Consider the following 22884-nt stretch of genomic DNA (forward strand, 5'->3'; position numbering starts at 1 on the left):
TGAAGCGCTTTGAGTTAAGGCGTTCTAAAACTATCAGCCACGATCGATCCACTGCTGAAGGCCTCTCTCAGCAATCACTATCAGTCTTGAAATTAAACTATGCTGCTACAGCACAAACCGATTTCATCATGCCATTTCCATCCTTACCATCAACCATGAGAGCTATCATCCACCCTTCAAGTGTCTTGCCCAAGCCTGTGTATGTTCTCAGATTTACGATTTCCACTTTCAATTAAATTTCAAAGATGAACCTCTATCCACGCGTTCTACATTTCTCAGGTTTTTTGTGTGAACGTTCCATGTTTCTGATCCGTATGTGCCCAGGGAGATCCGTTTTCTTAACATCTCGACCAAATGTAGCACTTTTACAGCTTTGCTTTCGAGGCTTTGTAATACTGAAATCAATGTTGTAAAATCACCATTTAAACCACTTGCCAATTCTGGAACAGTACAATCAAATACTCGTCACCTTTATACTACAATACTTAGCCAGGACTGCCTGGTGTGACGTTTGCATAACTTTGCATGCTGTTCCATTTTGAATTGACAAAAAATGTGGTTTCCATAAAAAAAAATTTAAGTTAACATTTTTAGGGGTTCCCCAAAAAAACTCGATTGCACTCAGGAAAGAGAAAATCCATCACCCCATATTGATTTAAAACTCTTTATCCAGAGTGCTATAGATGCAAACTCCAAGATAACGTTTGAAAACAGCACTTTATTTAATTATTCCTGGGATTGAACATTCGTATTAAAAAAAAGGTCAGTCAAAGGCACTGTGTGAGCATTTATAAAAAAAAAACTGTTAAAACTCATAATTTTAACGTCTTTAAATGTACACATTCAATCTGTGAAGTATAATAAAGCTGACCTGGTAACCATAAAAAAATTATCTTATCAAAAACGCACACAATCGATCACATGACTGGGTTGACAGATAGGATGAATAGAATTACCAGGGCCAAGAATATATTATCATGTCACCAGGGTATTGCATTGACTCAATGAAATTAATCCATCACGTGATCAGGGTCATGAATTGGACAAATCACATAACCGTACTTATGGTACCAAAGGCAAAGTGACAACAAGCAGGTGTTGTCACACTCCGCCTTGGTTTCTGTGCTATGGATTTAGCAGCTGCTGATGGCCACCGGGAACTCGAAGCAGAAAAGATCGTTTGCTTTGTCGTCCCTCAATTCCCACTTGACCACCAATTTGATCTGAAACGGCACAGAAAAGCAAATCAGCCACGCGAGAGAGATGTTAACTACCTCACCTGGTATACAAGAGATTGTGGGTTTGATCCTGACCCTGACACATGTATATTTGGAGTTTGCATGTTCTCCCCGTGGTTGCGTGGATGTTTCTCTGGTTTTTTTCCTCCACATTTAGAAACATGCATTTAGAGTATTTGACTAGTTTAGCTTCACAAATAAACGCATCAAGTCAAATAACCAATCAACTTAAACAGATTTTCTTGTGGTTTACACCAGGTGAGAAAACCGAGAGTGATTGTAATGGTTCAAGGGGAATGCTTTGTCACATTTTGTTCAAAATGTTAAATTATTTTCTGAGAACACTGACGCAAGGTTAAACCATCTAATTTCCACAGGCATCCTCGAGCAATCTGTAAACTTACAAAATCATAAAGACTTAAGTGAGACCACAGAAATATTTAAAACAATGGAATGTTGTCAGAGGATGTTTCGTTTTGCCTGACAATAAATACAAATCACTCGTAAATTTTCAGATTTAAGCTAGACACAACAATGTATCGGATGGCTTTGTTAGTTTAGGAGCCAATGTTCTGGAAATGATCCGGTACTTTTACAATGACGGGTTAAATTGTGAGCTTCCACCACAGATGAATGTGCCCAGTGTCGGGAATTTAGAAACATGCATTTAGAGTATTTGGCTGCGATACATTTCCACATAAGCCACTTCGTTGAGCTATCATTTGTGGCCAGGTCGCTTCTGAGAAATTGCAATATAGCTCAGTGGGCCTTACCTGGTAAAATAAAATAGTTTAAGTTGATAGTTCAAGTTAGTTTAGTACAGGGGTCGGCAACCTACGGCTCCGGAGCCGCATGCGGCTCTTTACGGGTTGCTTCTTGACGATATGTTCGTATGTACAGTATGTACTCAGATGCATTGCGGCTCTTGAAATACTGAATTTTGTACCGAATTGGAAAGAAATGGCTCTTCTTGTTATTTTGGTTGCCGACCCCTGGTTTAGTACACGGCCATGGTGCAAAGATGCTGGTGGTTATGGCTATGGGAGACTCACGCTGGGGTAGTCGGACTTGACGGGCAGCCCCACGTCGTAGGTGTAAGCCTGATTCTTGGCGATCGGGCATGTGATACCCGACTTGCAGCCATCGTTGTTGGGGATGGGGAAGGGGATGGGGATCCCCGCGAGAATGCCGTGCACCACCGCCGTCGAGCCCTGGCTCTCCGTGTCTGTTGGGGTTTGGGGAACAAGGTTGAGAGGGTTGGCAGGGGGAGCAGGAAGTGTGAACCAGGGCACGCATCACAAAAAAATCTAGAGAGAATTTGGTCGCTCACACACGAAATACCATGTGTGATAAGTAACAATATGTACATGTACAGTCCTTTAATCAAACCACTGCTGAATGAGGGCCTCCTCAGCCCTCTACATGTGATGGACATTCTTTGACCACACCTCAGTCAGTGCAGGTTAGTGAATGTAGGGACCATAGACATGGATGCAGACAAGTACAGTACAACAATGGCTTGTGCTGGACTACTTTTTGCTGCCCACCCACGCTAGCAATGCTGTCACCCATCCAAGCACTATCCACCAGGCTCATATCCTGATTATCATCAAAGATCTGACAAGATTGGGCACATTCTGCCTGATGTGGTCAAAGGCAACAGAAAGACATTGAGAATGACTAGGGCCGGGTTAATGTCATAAGAGTGTCATGTCACCCCATCCATAGGACAGGCTGTCCGTGAGTCGTAAATATTACTATATATGCGACTACAATTACCGATGTTTGTCTTTAAAATCAAAACAAATGTCGTCTGGCTCTCCCCACGGTCAAATAACATAACACAATCCATATCTTATCTATAAACAATAATTTATTCACAGCTAGGCATGGTAATTCAAACAGGTGCTATATTATCCCTTAAAATACCACCATGCTAAATGCTTTCTCCATATTCGGCATTCGCTGATTGAGGTGGAAAATGCACATTTGTGCGGCACAGCTCAAAGAATCATCTTGGCTGAAGTGGCGATGTCACAATTTCATCTCTGCTGATAAAAAAAACCCTTACAATCACCACTACTATTATACTGATCCATATATTTTCCCACTATTCCAAACCCAAGGCGACGTGTCTGCTGCTCACCGCTGGTGAAGGTCACGTTGATGTTGTAGGTTTTGTCCTTGCAGAGGATGCAGGGCTGGGTAGGACAGGGGATTATGTTCACCGCTGATATCTTTCCCGTCTGGGAACCTGAAAGGGGAAAGGCAAGGTAAGACAAAAAGCACAGTTGTGTTAATAAACCTGTACACCAAGGAATGGTCTGGTCATGCTATTTATTTAATTTAATGTCACATTCTTCAAAAAGTACGCTGCAAATGTGATTGTGAAAATCTGAGATTATATTTGGATTCAATATCCATCAAAACCTCCCGATAAAAACCTTTGTAAGTCTAAGTTAAAAAAAGAAAACATAAATTGTGAACCAGAAATAAAAAAGTGTTTAGATTAATCTCGTCACTTAACCGATTTAATTTGTGCATATTTTCAGCTATGGAGCTATTCGAGAACATCATTAAAATTGACGTAACTCGCTCACTCATTGAGGACCAGCTAAATATTCACTACACACCACGCACTCCCCACCTGCAACAACCCGCACTGACCACCGTGATAAACTACGGCACAACAGCACATTTGTTAACAATGGTTGAGAAATCCAATGGTTAGTGTGAAGTTGTGGAAAAAGATTGCAACTGACCAGCTTGCACGTAATGGGTCCATTTCTGCAGACGCTTCATACGCCTGTGGCGAATTGCCAATGTAGTGGGCGTTAAATATACTGTACCTTTTAAGGATAGGTCCATTAAGGGTAGTGTAATAGGCTATAATTCAAATGCTTAAATTACCATTAGGTTATATGAAAGAATTGATAACTAACCTAGATAGATATCTTTGAAAAAATATATCACGGGGTTCTAAACAAACTGAACGAAATAATAACTATTTCATTTACTGAGAATGTTTACCAATTATATCATCATTATGGTTTCGCCATAGCAGTGAAATATATTCTCTGCTGCAAAATCTATTGCATCCAAGTGTCCCCTATGCATTGAGTTGGAGTACTATCCTGCTTGATCCTCCTAACACAACCCCTACTCTGAAGATTAATGACAAACTATTGGAAAACTAAAAAATATAAACCCACACAAATACACTTTTATTTAGATAAGTCTTGCGATGACAACTACTTCTTGAGCTGGCTTTCAGACAACAAGCAAACCCTGTTGCGTAATCACTGAACACCCAACCACACACTTGCACCGCGCACAGATTCAACGCGACCTTGCAGCACAGAACATGCTGAGCTTTGCTGTGTACACACGCACTAGCTGTGCAATCCACAGCGAGACAAGTAAAACGCTGACAATACCTTCGTCAAGCACACCACTATGGGGAACTAAAACAAACATAAAACACTGACCAGGCTTTAACTGCTCCTTTTTAACACGAGCCAATAAAATCTGATTTTCCAGGCAATAAAACGCTCCACCATAATAGGTGAAGAGGTGACTGGGTGGCTCAACGGTCAGAGAACTGAGCCAGTACCTCTGAGATTCTGGTCTCAATTCCGGGTTCCTTAAAGTGTGAGCGAGTTGATCGTCTCAGCCCAGTCACCAATCATCGCACAAAAATGTGCCTTTTCACCCAATTTGGCTCATTCCAACTCTGAGACTAGAAATTGATTGGTTTGATTGACAGCTTCATAGCGGATTCAAGTTATTGGACTTGGCAAAACACGTAAGGTTTTCAGCAGAGATCTTCCAAAGATATTTTTAATATCTTAAACTTTCTGCACTATGGGGGGGGGGGGGGGGGTGTGACCATACTTGACCATGCTGCCTAGTGTGGGCCGGTGAAGGGGGTACCCCATGACCAATTCAGATATCACTCATCATCATTTCTGGCCGTGCCCAGGATTTGATTCCTGCTGTAGTACCTTTCCTGGTCGTGCCCAAGAATGGTATCCACAGCAGGAATCAAATCATCCGCATTGAACTGGGGTTGCGAATCCTACAATCCACAAATAAATTCACGCCAACGCAGTGTGCCACGGATTATGGGAGGAATTATCTGCACAATTCCAATAATCTGCAATATTTTCACGGATTATTAGGTTATGGGTTATAACGTAATTTTGGGTAAAGGGTTTTTTCCTCCATTTTTTTACTTGATACACAATTATGAAAACTTATCTTGAAGTCTTACTATACAAAATACGTTAGCGAGGCTAGTCTGTGTAATGCAAACCAAAAATAAAAATTACCTCCATGTTAAATTTCGATTTAAAGCTTTCGTGACTGCAGGGATTCATCTTCTTGGTTCTTTCGGTAAAGTCACGTAGAAGGGAAATAAAATAATAAAAAGAAAATATAATAAAATACAATTCTCACGACGTTTCGGCCACAACGCAAGCTTGGTGGTATTCATTCAGACGCTGTCTTTCCGGCAGACCTGTTCTTCATCTGAGGACGGCTGCTTGCGTTGTGGCCGAAACGTCGTGAGAATTATATTTTATTATGTTTTTTATTATTTTATAATTTCCCTTCTACGTGACTTTACCGAAAGAACCAAGAAGATACCTCCATGTTATTCTGCAGCTCTATGAATCGTGATCCGCCAAGCGTTTTAAACCACTGCGGGGTTCCACTAGGGATCATGGGAACATTTGCGAACCGCCAATAATCCACAAATTACAGGGATTCGCGGCCTATGGAATGTTTACAGTATGACTGATTTGCTGGTTTCAGAGTGCAGTGCTCTAATCACTGTGCTACCGTCCCACCCTAAAATCCATAAACAAAACAATACTCCGTACAATATTTAACCCGATAATGCCCGTTTAAAATTTGACGTAATCTCTTTTCTAAAAATGTATTACGGTACTGTTACATTTTAGCGATTTACCCAAAAGTAATCTTCGTATTTGGGAAATAGGAGAATGACAAAGGGATTTGAATAAATCTTTAGCTCATCTCGCACTCCTTACTCAACGTTATAATAAAGGATGTTCACGTGCTGTCTGCCATTATTTCCGACCTTGAACAAATGGTGATGCCTTCATCAAGCAGTGGATTGACAAATGGTTAAACATTGTTTTTTTTTATTCTTCGGTTCTTTCGGTAAAGTCACGTCGAAAGAAATTAAATTAAATAATAATAGAATACGACGTTTCGATTGCAACACAAGCAACCATCATCAGGTACACATGAATGAGAAACAAACATTGTAAACTTGGAAATATAATGCAATACAACACAGAGAGTCGGCTAACATAACAGTCAACACCCCACCTGGTTGATTACGTTCCTCCAAAGATTGCTAAATTTGAGAGAGACACAAAACATAGACACAGACACACAGACAGAGAGAGACTCACACAGAGACAGACACACACATAGGCACACAGAAAGACAACGTCTGTGTCGAGGCCTTAGAGAGAGATGGGGGGGCAGAGGGGGAGTTGTGTGGAATTCATGCTCAAAGCAGACGGAGGAGAGAATGGACCCATAAACAAGCACGGTAGAAATAATATTTTGGAAAATTTAAGTAAGTGGTAATAGTTGACTTTGTTAGACATTGTTCTTACTCTTGAGCCCCCCTTTGAGAAGTATGTTATACAGCGTACAATACATAACAAACGTAATACATTTAGTTACTTATGTAGGTGACCATTATTACCGCAATATATAAGAAATAGCATTTTACACCCAGGTGCAGAATTCAGAGATGATTAAGCTACACCGAGTCAGCCGACTGCATAAAACTACTCTAGGCCCTTCTGACAAAACAACATTTACAATGCACAAGTAAAAAAGAACCAGTTTTTTCACGGCGTCACCTCCAGACTGAACACGTCCTTGGGCTGTTCAGAGCAATGATTTGCGCAGTATATCTCCGAGTCAGTAAACTAAACAAGTGTGAGAAAAAAATGTTTATGACGGGGTTTAAAATAAATCTGAATCAAAGTACTAACAACTTAAAGTTATGACACAGACAACACATCAGCATAGAGCAGAAAGAGGCACCAGGCCATGTCTGAGATATAATTAATACTTGTTAAATGTTGATGTTAAGCTTTCGTGACTAGAGGAATCCAGCTACGGCAGAGATATTGGTTCTGCCCTGTTTAAAATCTGCCTTGTGTTCGCGAACACGGTCCGAGACATGTCGTTTCGTTTCCCCAATGTAACTGCTACCGCAGACACAACTTAGTTTGTAGACACCAGCAATACCCTGTGATGTTGTGTGTCTCTCTGTGTGCGTCTCTTTGTGTGTCTCTCGTCGGTTTTGTGTCTCTTTCTTTCTGTGTTCGTCTCCTTATGTCTCTCTCTCGTGTCTCTTTGTGTGTTTCTCTCTCGGTGTCACTTTGTGTGTATGTCTCGGTGTGTGGGTGTCTCTCTGGGTGTGTCCCTCTGTTTGTGTCTCTGTATGCGTCTGTCTCTCTCTGTGTTTCTGTGTGGTTGTCTCTCTCTGTGTCTGTGTGGTTGTCTCTCTCTGTATGTCTGGGTGTCTCTGTGTGTGTCTCTGTGTGGATGTGTGGTTGTCTCTCTCTGTATGTATGTGTGTCTCTCTGTGTGTCTCTCTGTGCGTGGGTATGCCTTTCGGTGTGTCTCTCTCCTCCCCTCGAGGTGGTGTAGTTCGTTTTCTAACGAGCTGCATGCTCACTAGATAAGCCAGTGCGCTAACCATTGCAGCACCGCTCGCACGCCGCAGAATTATCCAGAGAGACATTTAAGCGAACTAGTGGAGAGAAGAATCGTGACGGGTGGGCGGGAAGTTAGGCGATTGATTTGTGAAGCAAATGGATTATTAGAATGGAAGATGATGGCCCAAAGCTTGGTATTGACAATTGTCAACGAAAATTTGGAGGGCATGAGTCAGCCTCACGTGGCTGTTTGACAAATGCAGTCACACGGCATCAGCTCTCGTAATCGGGAACATGCCGCTGGGCAGTGTGGAATTGCTGTGTTCAGTTGTTTTGTGCCGACCCGTACCCGGGTGGGGGGCGGGTAGCAGGATGAGATAGTTTTGTTCTTACGAGATTCACGTGATTCAAATCTTGATGACGCATCTCTCCAACACATGAAGCATGTGACAACAGTGTTCCAACATTTGCTATCTGGATGTTTGTCCCCTCCCCCACCCAAATCCCTTGTGATTACAACAGTTACTCAACTGCACACCGATCAAAAAGTGGGAATTTTTTCGAGAATAGTGTGCTCTGCTGTTCCTACTGCCATGTGCAGAGTTCCCACATTGTCCGTGTTGTTTTGACACGCTCCACCACCCACCGTTCGTATTCAGGGATGGCGGAGATCCTTTGTGTTTGACCCACGATCAACGCCCTTTATTTACACACGTTCACCTCTACACCCTGGATATTCACCTCTTTCACGAATGAACAAACATATTCTTGCTCCATCTTAATTTTGGAGCTTTCGTGACTGCAGGAATTATTCTTTGTTTCTTTCGGTTAAGTCACGTCTAAAGATAAAATAATAAATTAAAATAATAGCATATTACGACGTTTCGATTGCAACACAAGCAATCATCATCAGGCATAAAAGAAATAGCAACAAAAATCTAACTAGAAAACTATAAACAGACATACAAGCAGACAGACATCACAACGGCACACAGAGAGAGGACACATATCGGCACAAAGAGAGGGGTCGTTTCTGTGACGGTCCCTTAAATATATATGATGATGATTGCTTGTGTTGCAATCGAAACGTCGTAATATGCTATTATTTTAATTTATTATTTTATCTTTAGACGTGACTTAACCGAAAGAAACAAAGAATATTCTTGCTCCCTTCACTTACGCGTGTGAGTGAATGCGGTGGGGCTCAATGGCGAGCCACGGCACTCACTCTTGAATAGAGTTCGATTCGCGGTTAAGGGGAATCGGTCCTGATCATCTCCCTACCCAGCCCCTTTCATAAACCCTAATTGGCAAACGCGATGGTCGTATGTTGAACTTCTTTCGCACCGTACGTAGCCAACCGTGCTAATCGGCGGTGAGGCTTCCAATGTGCAATGGATTGAGTGGCGAGAATGATTACAGCACAGTAAATTCAATAACTCACCTTCCGCTCTTAGTATTCATTTCACTGTTACACAGTGCTTGGTCAAATATTACGCAAATTCTCTATTTATCTGACGGCCCAAGGCGTGGAGAGATGGCACTTACCAACAACATCTGATGCGAGCTAATACATCTTCAGGGTTAAAACACGCTTGGCTCTGATCAGGCCCAGAGATGGGGGACAAAACCTTTATATTTCTGATTAACACAGGTCTGAAAAGCGAATAGTATGAAAGACGGAAATATATGTAACTTACGTAAAGATAAGGAAGAGAGATGTTTCGAAATGTTTTGCACGTGAACAGTTAATTCCTCTAATGTACTTCTGTCCATTCTCACAGCCAGCAAAGGAATACAAGAGAAGAGTGTCCGAATTGTTCATACGAGACACCCACAAGTGTTGTATGTTGTTGTAGCAAGTATGGTATACAATGCGTTATATAACAATGACATAACACGAGGCAATTTTATGGACTTTAAACCATTCTATAGTAAACTGGCCACCCTCGCTACCACTGCCTTACACTAGACGCGTAAACCACTGCACTACACATAAGTCCACAAAACACTACGACCCAAACACTTTATACTCTTAAGTACTATTAGATACACACATGTGAAACAAACATACACCAACTACATTACAAGCACGCATCACAGTCCTACAAACACCAACACACACACTACTTACACGCAGCTGTACACTATACTGCAAACTATATTATACTAACAGGGCACCTACCTACACATACGATACTTTAGACACTATAACATTACACACCATGCACTCCACACTATAACATTACTCACCATGCGTTCCACACACTATAACATTACACACCATGCACTCCACACTATAACATTACACACGCTATACAGTACTCTAATACACTGTACGCGACACTGTACATTACACACCCCTTACACTATAAAAGACCACCGCTTAACAGCCAACTTACCGCAGTCTTTGAATTTGACCGGCTCCGCCGCTGAGAGCGTGAGCGCCGTCACGAAGAGCAGAGACAGCAGCGAGGAGGATGAGGAGGAGGTTGACGCGGCCATGGCGAGCGGATGAATGGAGGGAACGTCGTCAACTCGTGACCCCAGGAAGATTAACGCCCGCGCGACGTCATCGCGCACGCCCTCGACGTCATCGCGCACGCCCTCGACGTCATCGCGCACGCCCATGACGTCATCGCGCACGCCCACGACGTCATCGCGCACGCCCTCGACGTCATCGCGCACGCCCTCGACGTCATCGCGCACGCCCTCGACGTCATCGCGCACGCCCTCGACGTCATCGCGCACGCCCTCGACGTCATCGCGCACGCCCGCGGACGTCAGCGCGTAAAGCTCGTGCGCGAGCCGGCACGTCAACGTCGTGACGTCAACGCGTAAAAGCGCGACCCATCCCCCCCCCCCACCAGTGACGTCATCTATCAGGCGCGCGCGAGATCCCGATGACGTAGGCACGCACCGACAACGTCGCGACGTACGCAGCGTGGTGACGTCACCGCCGACGAGCGCGGCGTAAAACGCAGCCAGGTTATCCGCAGCCAATGTCATAGAACGGATCCGCATTCGTTTCACGTGCACCACAACAACGTCACACCATCACCTCTAAAACAGACGTAATTCATATTCTTAGTTCTTTCGACAAGTCACGTGGCTAGAAAATTTTAAGCAAAAAAAACCGTTTCGATAAGCAACACAAGCGGTCTTCATCAGGCGAAAATGGGGCAAGCCTCCAAATGACGTCATTTTCTGCAACACGCACGGCGGCCGCACATTATGACGTCACACCGCAACCAATGAACACGCGCCCCCAGCTGGCTCGTTATGACGTCACGCTCAGAGGACAGCGCTGCGCATTCTCGACTTGTTGTTTTATTATTGCGCCACTCTTAGCGGCGAATTACGCGATGACCATTTGAAATTGGTAGGGATTATCAAATAATTCACTCGTATTGGAAACATTTTATTAATTGGTACGGCACTTGCACTGGAACCCATAGCAGGCTGCGTCGACTGTTACAGGCCGTGGCTAGCACGCCACACATCAGAGGTATGGCTCGAAACGTCGATTTTTTTTAACTTAGTTTTTTTTTCTTCTTAATGTCCGTCTTGTAATAAAACCTGCTTTAGTTGGATCAGCCTCCCGTTGTCTTTCCCAACATCCAGCAACTTTTCTGTCGCAGCAAGCGAACGCTTTCAATGTGTTTCGACCTTAGGAGTCTAGTCAGCATTCCAATGATTTAAACAATTGCCGCTGGGTTATCAGATGTTATTGGCAAATAAAAAAGCAATACCATACACAAACTCACGATATTTTCCCCTGCAATAATAGAGGCAGTCTTATTGAACACGGATGCGTAAGAAAAACCTAACGTTGTCTTGTCCAAGAATGCAAAATGTCAATAATAAATTGATACAGCGTCTAAGCAAGACGAACATTTGTCCACGCTCTATTTGGATCGTGTTCCAGAAGTCACCAATAGCAGCAACAACTTGTACTAGCAGTACTCTTTGGTTTTTTCGGTAAAGTCACGTAGGTAAAAATAGAAAAAAATAGAAATAATCATAGAAAGAAAATATTTTATTTCTATAATTTTTTCCTACGTGACTTTACTGAAAAAACCTAAGAGTATGATTCCTTGCAGTCATGAAAGCTTCAAATCTAGAATGTACTAACTGTATTAATCATAATTTGCAGCGTTATCTTGCCCCGCGTTAGATGGAGCGCATATATTCTAAAGCTAAGCACCCAAGTATTTAAGAACATCTTAGCTGGAGCAGTCTCTGTTACACAACTATGTAACAGCACGATTTCATTCACCTTTGCAGCTGGAAAAAAAATACCGACCGAGATGTAACGTTTTAATTTGGTCAAGTTGGGCAGACACACAAAGATAGAGACATGGGGAGACACAAATTAAAACATTTGATACAATCACGCAGTTGGGACAAATTGATCGTCAGATTTTGGGCGTTCATCGCAGACTCCAGGATTCACTTTTTTATTATTACACGCTTTTATTTAACTCAGTCCTGTTGTTGTATCCATACAAAATATTGTAACTACATTTTTACCCACTTCCCAATGTGCTTTCGACTGCAAACTTGGTATACTTATGTGATACTGATACCATATTATATCATTAAACAATATATTTTGTCTTGTCATGTCCTCAAATCTTGTAACTCTATTGCAATCATCTTCCCAATGTCGTATCGACTGCAAACTTGGTATAGGTATGTCATACTGATGACAATATTATACTGGTAGGAACGAAGTGGACCAGCCTACAATAGATTATTTCGTCCGTCCGTCCGACCGTCTGTCCGTCCGTGTAGCAACATCGCCCCCTACTGCAAACACTTGGCAGGACCCTACAAAAACCTTTAGACTCAGTGACGCTATCCTGGCTAAACAAGTGTAACATTCCCTTATAATTCCCTCAGATAGCTTTTAATTAAAACATTAATTAATGAAGCTTTCCTGGCTAAACAAGTGTAACATTCCCTTATAATTCCCTGATAGCTTTAAATTAAAACTTTTAAATTAAAATTTAACTCGCAGCGCCCTAAAGCCTACAGCTAGGCCTAAAGCCTCGAACTAAGCCTCAAACTCTCCCCTCGTATCGTACCCCCGCGTGTGTGCAAGGGAGTTAATGTTTAACAATGTTACATTCCCTGATGCTTTTAAATAGAAACATTTAAATTTAAAGCTTTTACATAAATAATAAAAACATTTAAATTTAACTCACGGCGGCCTTAAGCCTACAGCTAGGCCTAAAGCCTAGAACTAGGCCTCACTCTCCCTTCGTATCGTCCGATTCGGTGTAGCAACATCGCCCCCTGCTGCAAACACTTGGCAGGACCCTATAAAAACCTTTAGACTCAGTGGGGCTTTCCTGGCTAAACAAGTGTAATAATACATTGTTTATATTCTTTGGTTATTCGTTCCTACCAGCCCACCCCGCAGGGTCCTGTTATTCTATCATTAAAAATGTATATATTTTTAAACAATATTTTAATTGTCCACGCTGAACTCAAGTTGCCTGTAAATCACCACGGTCCCCTTACGCTGCGGCAAGCTGTGGGGCCACTTCCTGGAGTTCTGCCATTACACGAGTAGGGTACATTTAATTAAAGCGTGGTTTAAAATTTGTTATTTTAAAACACTTTTTACTCAAGAGCAACGGCACCACGAGACCAGAATTTCGTTTCATAACCACGTGCAAAATGTAGTCAGGTCCTGCAATTTTTATATCCAACACGATGGCGTGTTGTATCACATCAACAAGGCTGGATTATTGCAATTCACTAAAGGTACTGCTAGCAGAGCTCCCATAGGTTTCTGGTTGCCTAACGAACCATTATAAGGTGGCAATTAGTGCTTGCCAGATATAAAGCACAATACAAACCATAACGCGAACTCCAGTCACCCTTGTATCCCGCGCAGATGCTCTTCTGCAGCCGTCTGGAAAGCTCTTCCTTTCGATATTAAGCCACTGGAGATATGCACCCCTTAATCTAAAACTCATTTCTTTAGAACTGCTTTTATTGCCCTTGCCCTGCACCTCCGATTAGCGACGTACGGTGCAAAGTACATACAAGGGATTGTCAACTCTCTCTCCACACGGGGCCAGAGTTTTTGTCTCAATGTGCCACAAAGACCCAGCAAGCTCGAAAGTGTGCCGCAAAAATATGGTTAAGCTGCATTGGTGGATTAAGGCCTCCCCAAGCAGTCACTTCATTCTTACATGTCGGTAGTGGACGTCATCTCTGGAGTGTTCTTTCATTCTACCACTCCGTTAGCATCGACCACTCGCAATCATACCTTCTCGCGGCGTGTCCTGCCTAACCCAATTGTTTTTACTGGTAGGAACCTCCTGGTTACACCAGCTCACAGGGGATTATTGTGTTCGTCCGTCGTGCATCAAAAAATGGGAGGGGTGGGGAGGGGCTGGTTACCCCGGTGGTGCCCTTATAAAACGTTTAACCTACTCACGCCGGCTTGTGCCCACCCTCAGTCGGGCATATTTGCGGAATACACCACGCTACCGTTGACCCTGGCCATTGACGGAGCAACCCAATGTTCCTACCAGCTCCCTCCGCAGGAATGTTTTATCTAATGGTTCCTCTTCCTCGCCAATGGCGAGATGTTAACTACCTCACCTGATACACAGGGCATGGGTTCAATCCCAAACCTGTATATTTGGTTGGACGATCTCCCCGTGGTCGCGTAGATTGTTCTCCGGGTCCTCCAGCTTTTCCCTCAAGATATTGAAAAATTTTGAGTATTTGGCTGCTTTAAATTCCAACACAACCCACTTCATTGAACTATCGTGTGGCCAGGTTGCCTCTGAAAAACAGCTATATAGCTCAGTGGGCCTTACCTGGTAAAAATAACATTTTATTTTAGTAATTTGAAGCATGCACCTCTTCACAATTTTCAACTCACCGTCATCAGTGTTGATAAATGAAAATGGGCAGTACTTATTTAATTAATGACGAGGTATACAATATAATTGTGTTATTCTGCAGTGACTTGAAAGTGAATGATATACATGAGGCATTCATAGTTAATATTAAAAATATTAAGATCCATGTCAGTGCTGGTGTTCATCATCAACATCAGGGTAATTGACGCGCTTATACACTTGTGTAGTAGTGCAGTGTCAAGTGAAGCAGTTGGCAAATGTATTTAAATGATACACACAAACTTAACAACTTTATTACAAAAACCCTTATCTTTGTTGAGCAGTAACATTTACAAAACAATTGGCAAAGCTGCCTTCTCGTCAAAATAAATACTGTTTATACAGGAAAGTGATGGTAGAAAACTACAAAATTTGTTTGTATTACAGGAGTTACATTCAAAAATGTCAACTAATAAATGTCATCAACTGCCCTTGTTTCATGATATACATAAATAATACACCACCTATTGGGTGGGAAAAACTCAATGTTGAACTAAAAGTATGAAATAACTTCATATAATTACCATAAGCTCTTTAAAAACCAAACCCATAATTAAAACCAAAATGTATGTTGCTGGTGTTGGCGTCGGACATCTAATGCATGCAATTAACACAGCTCTTCTGAATACATGGGGGTAAATGCTCAAGTAATGCATTGACTACAATTTTTTTTTGCAAAATATACCCTTGCTAGCTTATAAAAACAAACATACCATGCCGAGGTGAACAATGCACAAAATGTACCTCTTCTGTTTGAAATTATTATTTCCCATGATAATTTACAGCAGATGGACGTTTCTGTTGAGAAAAGTTGTCTTGAAGTGTTCAATTTCCCCTTTTAGCCAACATTGTGCACAGATGGTTAACAAACAATTTTAGTTGGATCCGGTATATTGATGTTAAATATATTAACCAATTTGTTTATTGTGCGATGTAACTTCACGGCCCAACTCCCAAGCAGATATCTGCTGTAAGCAGACTATGGGCTATCTGGTATTAAACACGAGATTTGTAACCACTATTACAAATGTCAATACATTGTGACTGCATTTGAATGCGTGCAGCTGTAGTCGTAAAGCGTTTGCTGAGATTATAACAGATACAAAGAACGTTTCTTCGTGTTGTAGAAATGCACAGCTCGTTTTGTTTGGGAAAACAAAAACTCTTTCAGCGATAAAATACGCCTTACGAGTGATGCTGATCAAACAGCTGCTGAATGTGCTGCTGCTGCTGCATCATCGGAAGGCGACATAGCCCCGCTCTTGTGGCTGCGACACACCAGGACAAATGTTCTAGCGGGCACCAACGCTTGCAGTACGGGAAGCGAATTTAGGCCGTGAGCCGGCCAAAATAGCGTCCTGCGTGCCTACCACTGACCTCCTGGTCCCTGCCGCCCTCCACGTCGGACACAGACACGGGCACTAGGCCCCTCCAGGGGTCCTGCACCATGCTGCTCTTGTAATAGCAATCCACACTAGCCTCCCTGTCCGCACGGCCGTGCCACGGAGAGCGGGAGCCTGGCATCCTTGGTGATCCCTTGTGGACGAGAAATTGTTTGTCACAAATACGCCTGACTGCTTAAAAAAAAATGACGCGGTTACAAAGTTCAGGGATTAAGCTAATTCCACGGGTGCCTTATAGGTCAATGCTGCAAGCTGAAGGCAATGTAATTGTTTCTACGATTTGTTAAGTGTGTATGTCGATTAAATACGACCCCGAGTGCTAAACGTGGCCAAAAGCAAAGTGTAGGGTATTTTGATCACAGACTCAAGTTTGCTGAACCAGAAGTCCTCGATTAGTATAAGCATGGATTAAAACTCAGGATCTAAGGCTGCTTGTTAAATGAAATTCTAACCAAGCCACTCGGATAATTTTCACAGCAGACGATATTATTTCATAACCAAGGTGAAACTCCCGAGTGAACGCGACTTGCATAATTCTAACCCAACATTAACCCGGGCTTGCGGCTATGATCAGCGCTGTGGAGGAAACAAAAAAATATTCAAACGTTGGTGGCCGTTGGACCAATAACTGTTAAGGGGCCCACATCAACTAACGGTGGCCCAATGTTTGGCGTTTTCTGCATTACCCAAGGCACGTGTGCAGTATTTTGAGGCTCGGAAGCCTCAATGTGCTCGTAAAACCTCGCAACTAACCCTTTGACGAGTGTTAGCATGGCTTTTAATCCAATGAGTACAACTCCTGTTAACACCCCATGAGGATGCGAGTTGATCCTTATGGCAATACCCCTTGGTACCAAACAATACAAAATGCCCGAGGCAATTAAATATTTTATTTCTGGGACACTATTTTTTCCAGGGGTGCACTTAACTCCGCGATTGGGGTACCAATAAATCCGAAATAGGTGCTACTCCGCGATGTCGAAACGCAGCGAGGACGATTGCGCTGAAACCCTGAACGCTCGTGTACGCACTGTAGTGGTGGTGCATCGTAGTATACAGCTCGTTGAGATGAGTCGATTTCCGTATCGCCGACCATCAACACAGACTAAAAATGACTGCATCACAGACATTATGCGAGAACCGGGGTACTATGGTAGCCCGGGGTACCGCCATAAGGTTCAGTTTATAAACCAGAGTGCATTATGCACATTGATGTACCTTTACGATGTTTTATTATAGTTGATATTCTCATTAAGGTATATTATATCCTGCAGCTATATACGAGGTAGTTTATAATTTGAACACCCTGCATTATCCCACGTGGTCATGAATAGCTTATAACCTAAATCTATATAATAGTTAACCCTTAGCGATTTATGCTTAATAATTACATTAGTAAGGCACCTTCAACAAATGTCCTCAATGCGCCTTTGTTAGATTAAGAAAAGGCCGATAGAGGAAGCGCTACATAGAATAAACATAAATTGTGTTTTTAGACTGCGACTTAAAAGTATCCACACAGTCGGTTAAACGAATATCCAAAGAGGGAAAAAAATTCACAACCGAGGCGCACACAGCAAGTAGCCCACTGACCCCAGGAATCGAGGCACGCACACATGGGCAGTCTGCAGGTTGTACGAATGAATAAGCTCGTGAATGTGGTGGTGCAAGCCCTTGCAAAGCTTTAAAACGACGAGTAGAAGCCTCAAACTCTACTCGTTTCAAGGCCGGCAGCCTGTGTAAATACAAGTGAACCGGGGAAATATGGTTACGTAATGGAGTTCAGGTGAGCATCTTACCGCATTCTGAACAATTTGTAGTCTTCTTCTTGGTTTTTTCGGTAAAGTCACGTAGAAAGGGAAGTAATAAAATAATAAAAAATAAAACATAATAAAATAATTCTCACGTTTCGGCCACAACGCAAGCAGCAGTGGCCGAAACGTCGTGATAATTATTTTATGTTTTATTTTTATTATTTTATTACTTCCCTTCTACGTGACTTACCGAAAGAACCAAGAAGATGAATCCCTGCAGTGCACGAAAGATTTAAATCGAAATTTGTAGTCTACCAACGAGGACCTTATTTGAAACATAACGCTGTGGTTCTAGTTAATCTGTACACTTGACAAGGCATCCGTTAACCGTGTTTACGATCGCCTATTCGTTAACCCCATGCGTATAACCCTCGAATGCGTTCTATAGCTTATCAGCCACGTGTAGTTATGGCCTTATCGTCAAACCCTCGTATGTCTATAAGCCACGGCCTGTCCCCCGTGTTGTGCGTGAGTTACCTGCTGCCAGGAGGCGCGGCCCCTCGGCGTCTCCCCGCGCCACGGGGAACCACGTGGACTTCGCTGCTGCCCGTAGGGGCTGAACCGGGGCGACGGCGTTTGGAAGCACTGCTGCTTGAACTGCTGCTGCTGCTGTTGCTGGGGACTGAACTGCTGCTGCTGTTGGTACAGCATCATCATCAGCTGCTGTTGCTGAAACCCGGCCGTTTGCGGCGACGTCGCCGAGACGAAGCGCATGGCTCCTCGGGGGCTGGTGGCTGGGCTCTGCTGGCCGCCGTGATGAGGCCCGAAGCCGCCGTGGTGTGGAGATGGAGTAGAGGCGCGATGTTGTTGTTGTTGTTGCTGCTGCTGTTGTTGTTGTTGTAAGCTCGAGTTCCCGCGAGGACGGAACATGGCGAAGCTGCTACGGCGTGAGGTGAAGACAACAGCGACAAGCACACGCGCTCCGCACAGCACCAAACTCGCACACAGGCGTGAGACGGTGACGAGGACGACGATGATTAGACGAACTAAAGGAGAGAGCGATGGAGGAGGGGAGGGAGGGATACAACCGAGGCGAGGAGATGGAAGAAGCCGCACGGCGGGAGAGAAGACGAAGAGGAAATGGCGACGTGGAAAAAAAAGGTCCGCGCGCGGTGCTCGCCGGGAGTTGGGCCTCGAGCGGAAGTGACGTCACGCCCGACCTTCGCATGGCGGGGAGTCTCTTGCCGCTATTGGCTGAAACTGAACGACAAAGAAAACTTTAAACTTTTTTTGTTTAAATTCTAGATTTGAAGCTTTCTTGACTGCAAGGATTCATATTCTTATGGTGTTTTTCGGTAAAGTCACGTAGGAATTTTTTTCAAAATTAAATTAATAAAAGTAAAATAAAATAAAAATCACGACTGTACGTCGTGATTTTTATTTTATTTTTTATTTTACTTTTATTAATTTAAATTTTTTTCCTACGTGACTTTTTTTGTTTTAATCAATTCCTACAATAGCCTGTATTATAAATCTAGATTGTGTTATATTATTTTAGATTTATTTTCTCGTGAGATTTCAGGATGGAGTTTAAATTTCTGTGACCCCTGGCCCCTTAAAGGGGCATTGAAAAATGATGATACTCCGACTGATGCTCCTGCTGTTGTGGAGTGACTCATGCAGCCAGCTATGGCTGCAGAGTTTTGGCAGTACATGTTGGTTATGTCGTGTATTGTGAAAATTCCGTCACAGTTCCTATGATCACTGTTTCATTGCTTTCATGGCTTTATTTGGGTGATTTCGAAAAGTTTTTTGGTATGGCCATGTTTTTTGTTGTTGTAGTACGGAGTAAGACTGATGGCCTTAATCTAAGTAGGCCCTGAATATTATTTTTGTGAGGTTCGGTGAGGCTGAAGCACGCTGTTAGGAATGAGCCTTTGTTGTGTAAACTAGGTGCGGATGATGTAAAGGTGCGTGTAAAAGGGACTGAGCCTTTTGTTATGTAGAGGTGATGCGGCTGAAATCGCTGCCAGGAAATTAGTCTTTGTTGTGTAGAATGGTTGACTGAGCCTATTGTTATGTAGAGGTGGTGCGGCTGAAATCGCTGCCAGGAATGCTCCAAATATGTGTAGTTAAATCTTTTTTGCATGGTTAATAACATCTTTCCAATGTTTCGATTTAAAGCTTTCGTGACTGCAGGGATTCATCTTCTTGGTTCTTTCGGTAAAGTCACGTAGAAGGGAAGTAATAAAATAATAAAAATGAAACATAATAAAACAATTCTCACGACGTTTCGGCCACAACGCAAGCAGCCGTCCTTCACCTGAGGACGGCTGCTTGCGTTGTGGCCGAAACGTCGTGAGAATTGTTTTATTATGTTTTATTTTTATTATTTTATTACTTCCCTTCTACGTGACTTTACCGAAAGAACCAAGAAGATCTTTCCAATGATTATTAAGTTTGTACCCATCATCACGGTTGCAATTATGTCTGTGTTTGTATATTTGGATGGCCTCGTGTACAAACCTTTGATGGTAGCCAGGAGGCTTGCAGAGCACGTTAGTCTCGGAAAAGACAATTTCATGAGAGCCACACACGGTACTTGTGGTAAACATGCAAATAAACATGATAATATTCTTGGTTCTTTCGGTAAAGTCACGTAAAAAAAAAATTACATAAAAAATGTTTTAAATAAAAAAAATAATTATTAATTGAAAATAAAAGCATAAATACCCATAGTAAAATAAAAATAGTAAAATCAAATTAAACATGTTTTAATTAAAATAAATTAAAATAATAAAAGCAAAAAACCACGACATTTCGATCGCAAGCGGTCTTCTCCGCCTGATGAAGACCGCTTGTGTTGCGATCGAAACGTCGTGAGTTTTTTGCTTTTATTTTCAATTTTAAAAATATGTATTATATTTTACTATTTTTATTTTACTGTGGGGTTTTTTGCTGTTCTTATTTTAAATTTATTATTTTAATTTTTTTTTCTTATAAAAATTGGTAATTGAAGTTATATATATATTTTTTTTTACATTTTTGGTTTTCTATTTACGTGACATTACCGAAAGAACCAAAATATGAATTCCTGCAGTCACGAAAGTTTTAAGTCAAAATTTAAACATGTTAATAATATATGCATTGCCAGAAAGGGTGAAACCTATTATTTTTTCAACCTCATTCAAGACCCAAAACGTCGCCCCCTCCTGGCGTTGGACATTCCACAAAGTCAATGCTGTGGTCCATCAACCCCGCATCAGAACGTCAAACAAGTCGTTGATGTGGAACATCTACTTCATAAAAAAAAACATCTGGGAAATACAAACAAACAATCTGCAATAATGCGATTTTGGGCTATGCAACCCGAACTATGGGCCTTGCAGTAAACCACTCTTAGTCTTCATTTCCTTCAAACGGAGGAATCGCACAGTTACGCAAACTCTCTCGAAGCCCTCTCGTGGCTAGCAGACCTCGACATTGAAATTTATGCCGAATAAAATTTGCCGCACTTTATTTTGTCTTTAGGTCTCACTTCGTTAAACAAAATACATTTTAATGTGCACTGTTCCACTAATTAGGCAATCTTAGGTCAATATTTTAAATCCACCGTGATTATACATCTAGAGTGTAATTTTGAAGGTAATTTTAGATTTGGAAAGAAAAGTGGCTTATTGGCGAAATAAGTCAAAAGTTTGATTCATGCACGAACCGAATGCACCGTCGCAATCTCAACGTGGATTGATAAGTCGGTTCGCCCGAGGACGTCCAACAGCATGGCATTTAATGAGCATTTCTCTCTTATCAAGAAAGGTGGCCAAAATATCCAATTGACTACGTTTTCTGGCTGGCCATCAAGTGTTTCTTTTTACACTTCCTGTCAATCACAAGGCCTTCTGGATGTGCATTTTTTTTGCAGCACTGGTGCAATAAAAGCACGCTGGACTGGTTTCGACATGCAGCGTCTCATCAACAGACCCGCCTGAACCAAAGCTGGTGAACTGCCCAAAGCTAGAAGCAAGTACTCTCTTTTTCAGACATGGCTTCGACGAAATGTTATATTATATAATAATCATTAGCGTCGCTGTTGAATCCGCGCCAAAAGCTTGCGTGTTTTGGCCAGTGCCTCTTGGGTTGTGCACTCCCAGAAGGATTTGTGGTTGATGGGAAGTGCATTTGTTTTTTATAATTAAAATGTTTTATGTGTAGGGGGCAGATATCTAACGAGGTGTATTGCATGCTTGTGTATTTGATCACTTCATGAATCGGATATCCCAGCTTCGTATGTACGTATGTACGTTGAACTTCTGTCGCACCGTACGTATCCAACTGTGCTAATCGGAGGTGCAGGAGCTTAATTTGTTTTCTGGCAAACCAAGGCTCTATCAAGAATCGTTCCTTGTTCCACTCTGTGCCAACTGTTCACAAGAACCTTGGAATGCCTACGTTGCCTGAGGATGCCATGCTTCTTGTACTCTGTGTAAAGCCCTGCATGAGCCTGCCTGCACCTGTTTGCTGCTCTGAAATTTGATATTTTGATGTTAACTTATCTGTTCTAATTTGTTGCATAAACATCTACTTGCCATTATGATGTAACATATTTATTATACCCAGAGCTCCTTTAAAAAAATATTTAACTCGTCTTATCGGGCCCTTCATAATAATGCTAATTGTTGCAAAAGTTTGTTTGACCATACCTCACCATACTGGTCAGCACGGGCTATTAAGGGGCCAGGGGTCCAAGGATTGGTTTAGTTACCACTCGTCATTGATGTCAGCTATGGCCAGGAATTGAACTGAGGTAGCCGAGTTTTACCAGGTAAGGCCCACTGAGCCATATAGCT

At 42.4% G+C, this 22884-nt stretch overlaps 2 protein-coding genes and 1 long non-coding RNA gene across 3 annotated transcripts; 1 reads left to right on the forward strand and 2 right to left on the reverse strand.

Annotated features, from left to right (window-relative positions):
• Positions 1–698: 698 nt before the first annotated feature.
• NPC2 (NPC intracellular cholesterol transporter 2) lies at positions 699–10975 on the reverse strand. The gene is made up of 4 exons (XM_061567915.1): positions 10354–10975; positions 3385–3492; positions 2291–2463; positions 699–1223 (listed from the first exon to the last, which is right to left on the reverse strand). Exons 1-4 carry the CDS (start codon positions 10973–10975, stop codon positions 1134–1136), a joined length of 993 nt encoding a protein of 330 aa, XP_061423899.1. The 3' UTR covers positions 699–1133.
• Positions 10976–15101: 4126 nt separating this feature from the next.
• Positions 15102–19381, reverse strand: MPLKIP (M-phase specific PLK1 interacting protein). Its single transcript, XM_061567918.1, has 2 exons — positions 18575–19381; positions 15102–16416 (listed from the first exon to the last, which is right to left on the reverse strand). The coding sequence occupies exons 1-2, from the start codon at positions 18965–18967 to the stop codon at positions 16210–16212; spliced, it is 600 nt and encodes a 199-aa protein (XP_061423902.1). The 5' UTR covers positions 18968–19381; the 3' UTR covers positions 15102–16209.
• LOC133352328 (uncharacterized) lies at positions 19061–22640 on the forward strand. Its single transcript, XR_009756257.1, has 2 exons — positions 19061–19198; positions 21960–22640. It is a non-coding gene; the product is annotated as an uncharacterized LOC133352328 (long non-coding RNA).
• The last annotated feature ends 244 nt before the right edge of the window (positions 22641–22884 follow it).

This window comes from Lethenteron reissneri, chromosome 40 (genome assembly GCF_015708825.2).
Source record: "Lethenteron reissneri isolate LAM-NWPU_2019-01 chromosome 40, ASM1570882v1, whole genome shotgun sequence".
Lineage (NCBI taxonomy): Eukaryota > Metazoa > Chordata > Hyperoartia > Petromyzontiformes > Petromyzontidae > Lethenteron > Lethenteron reissneri.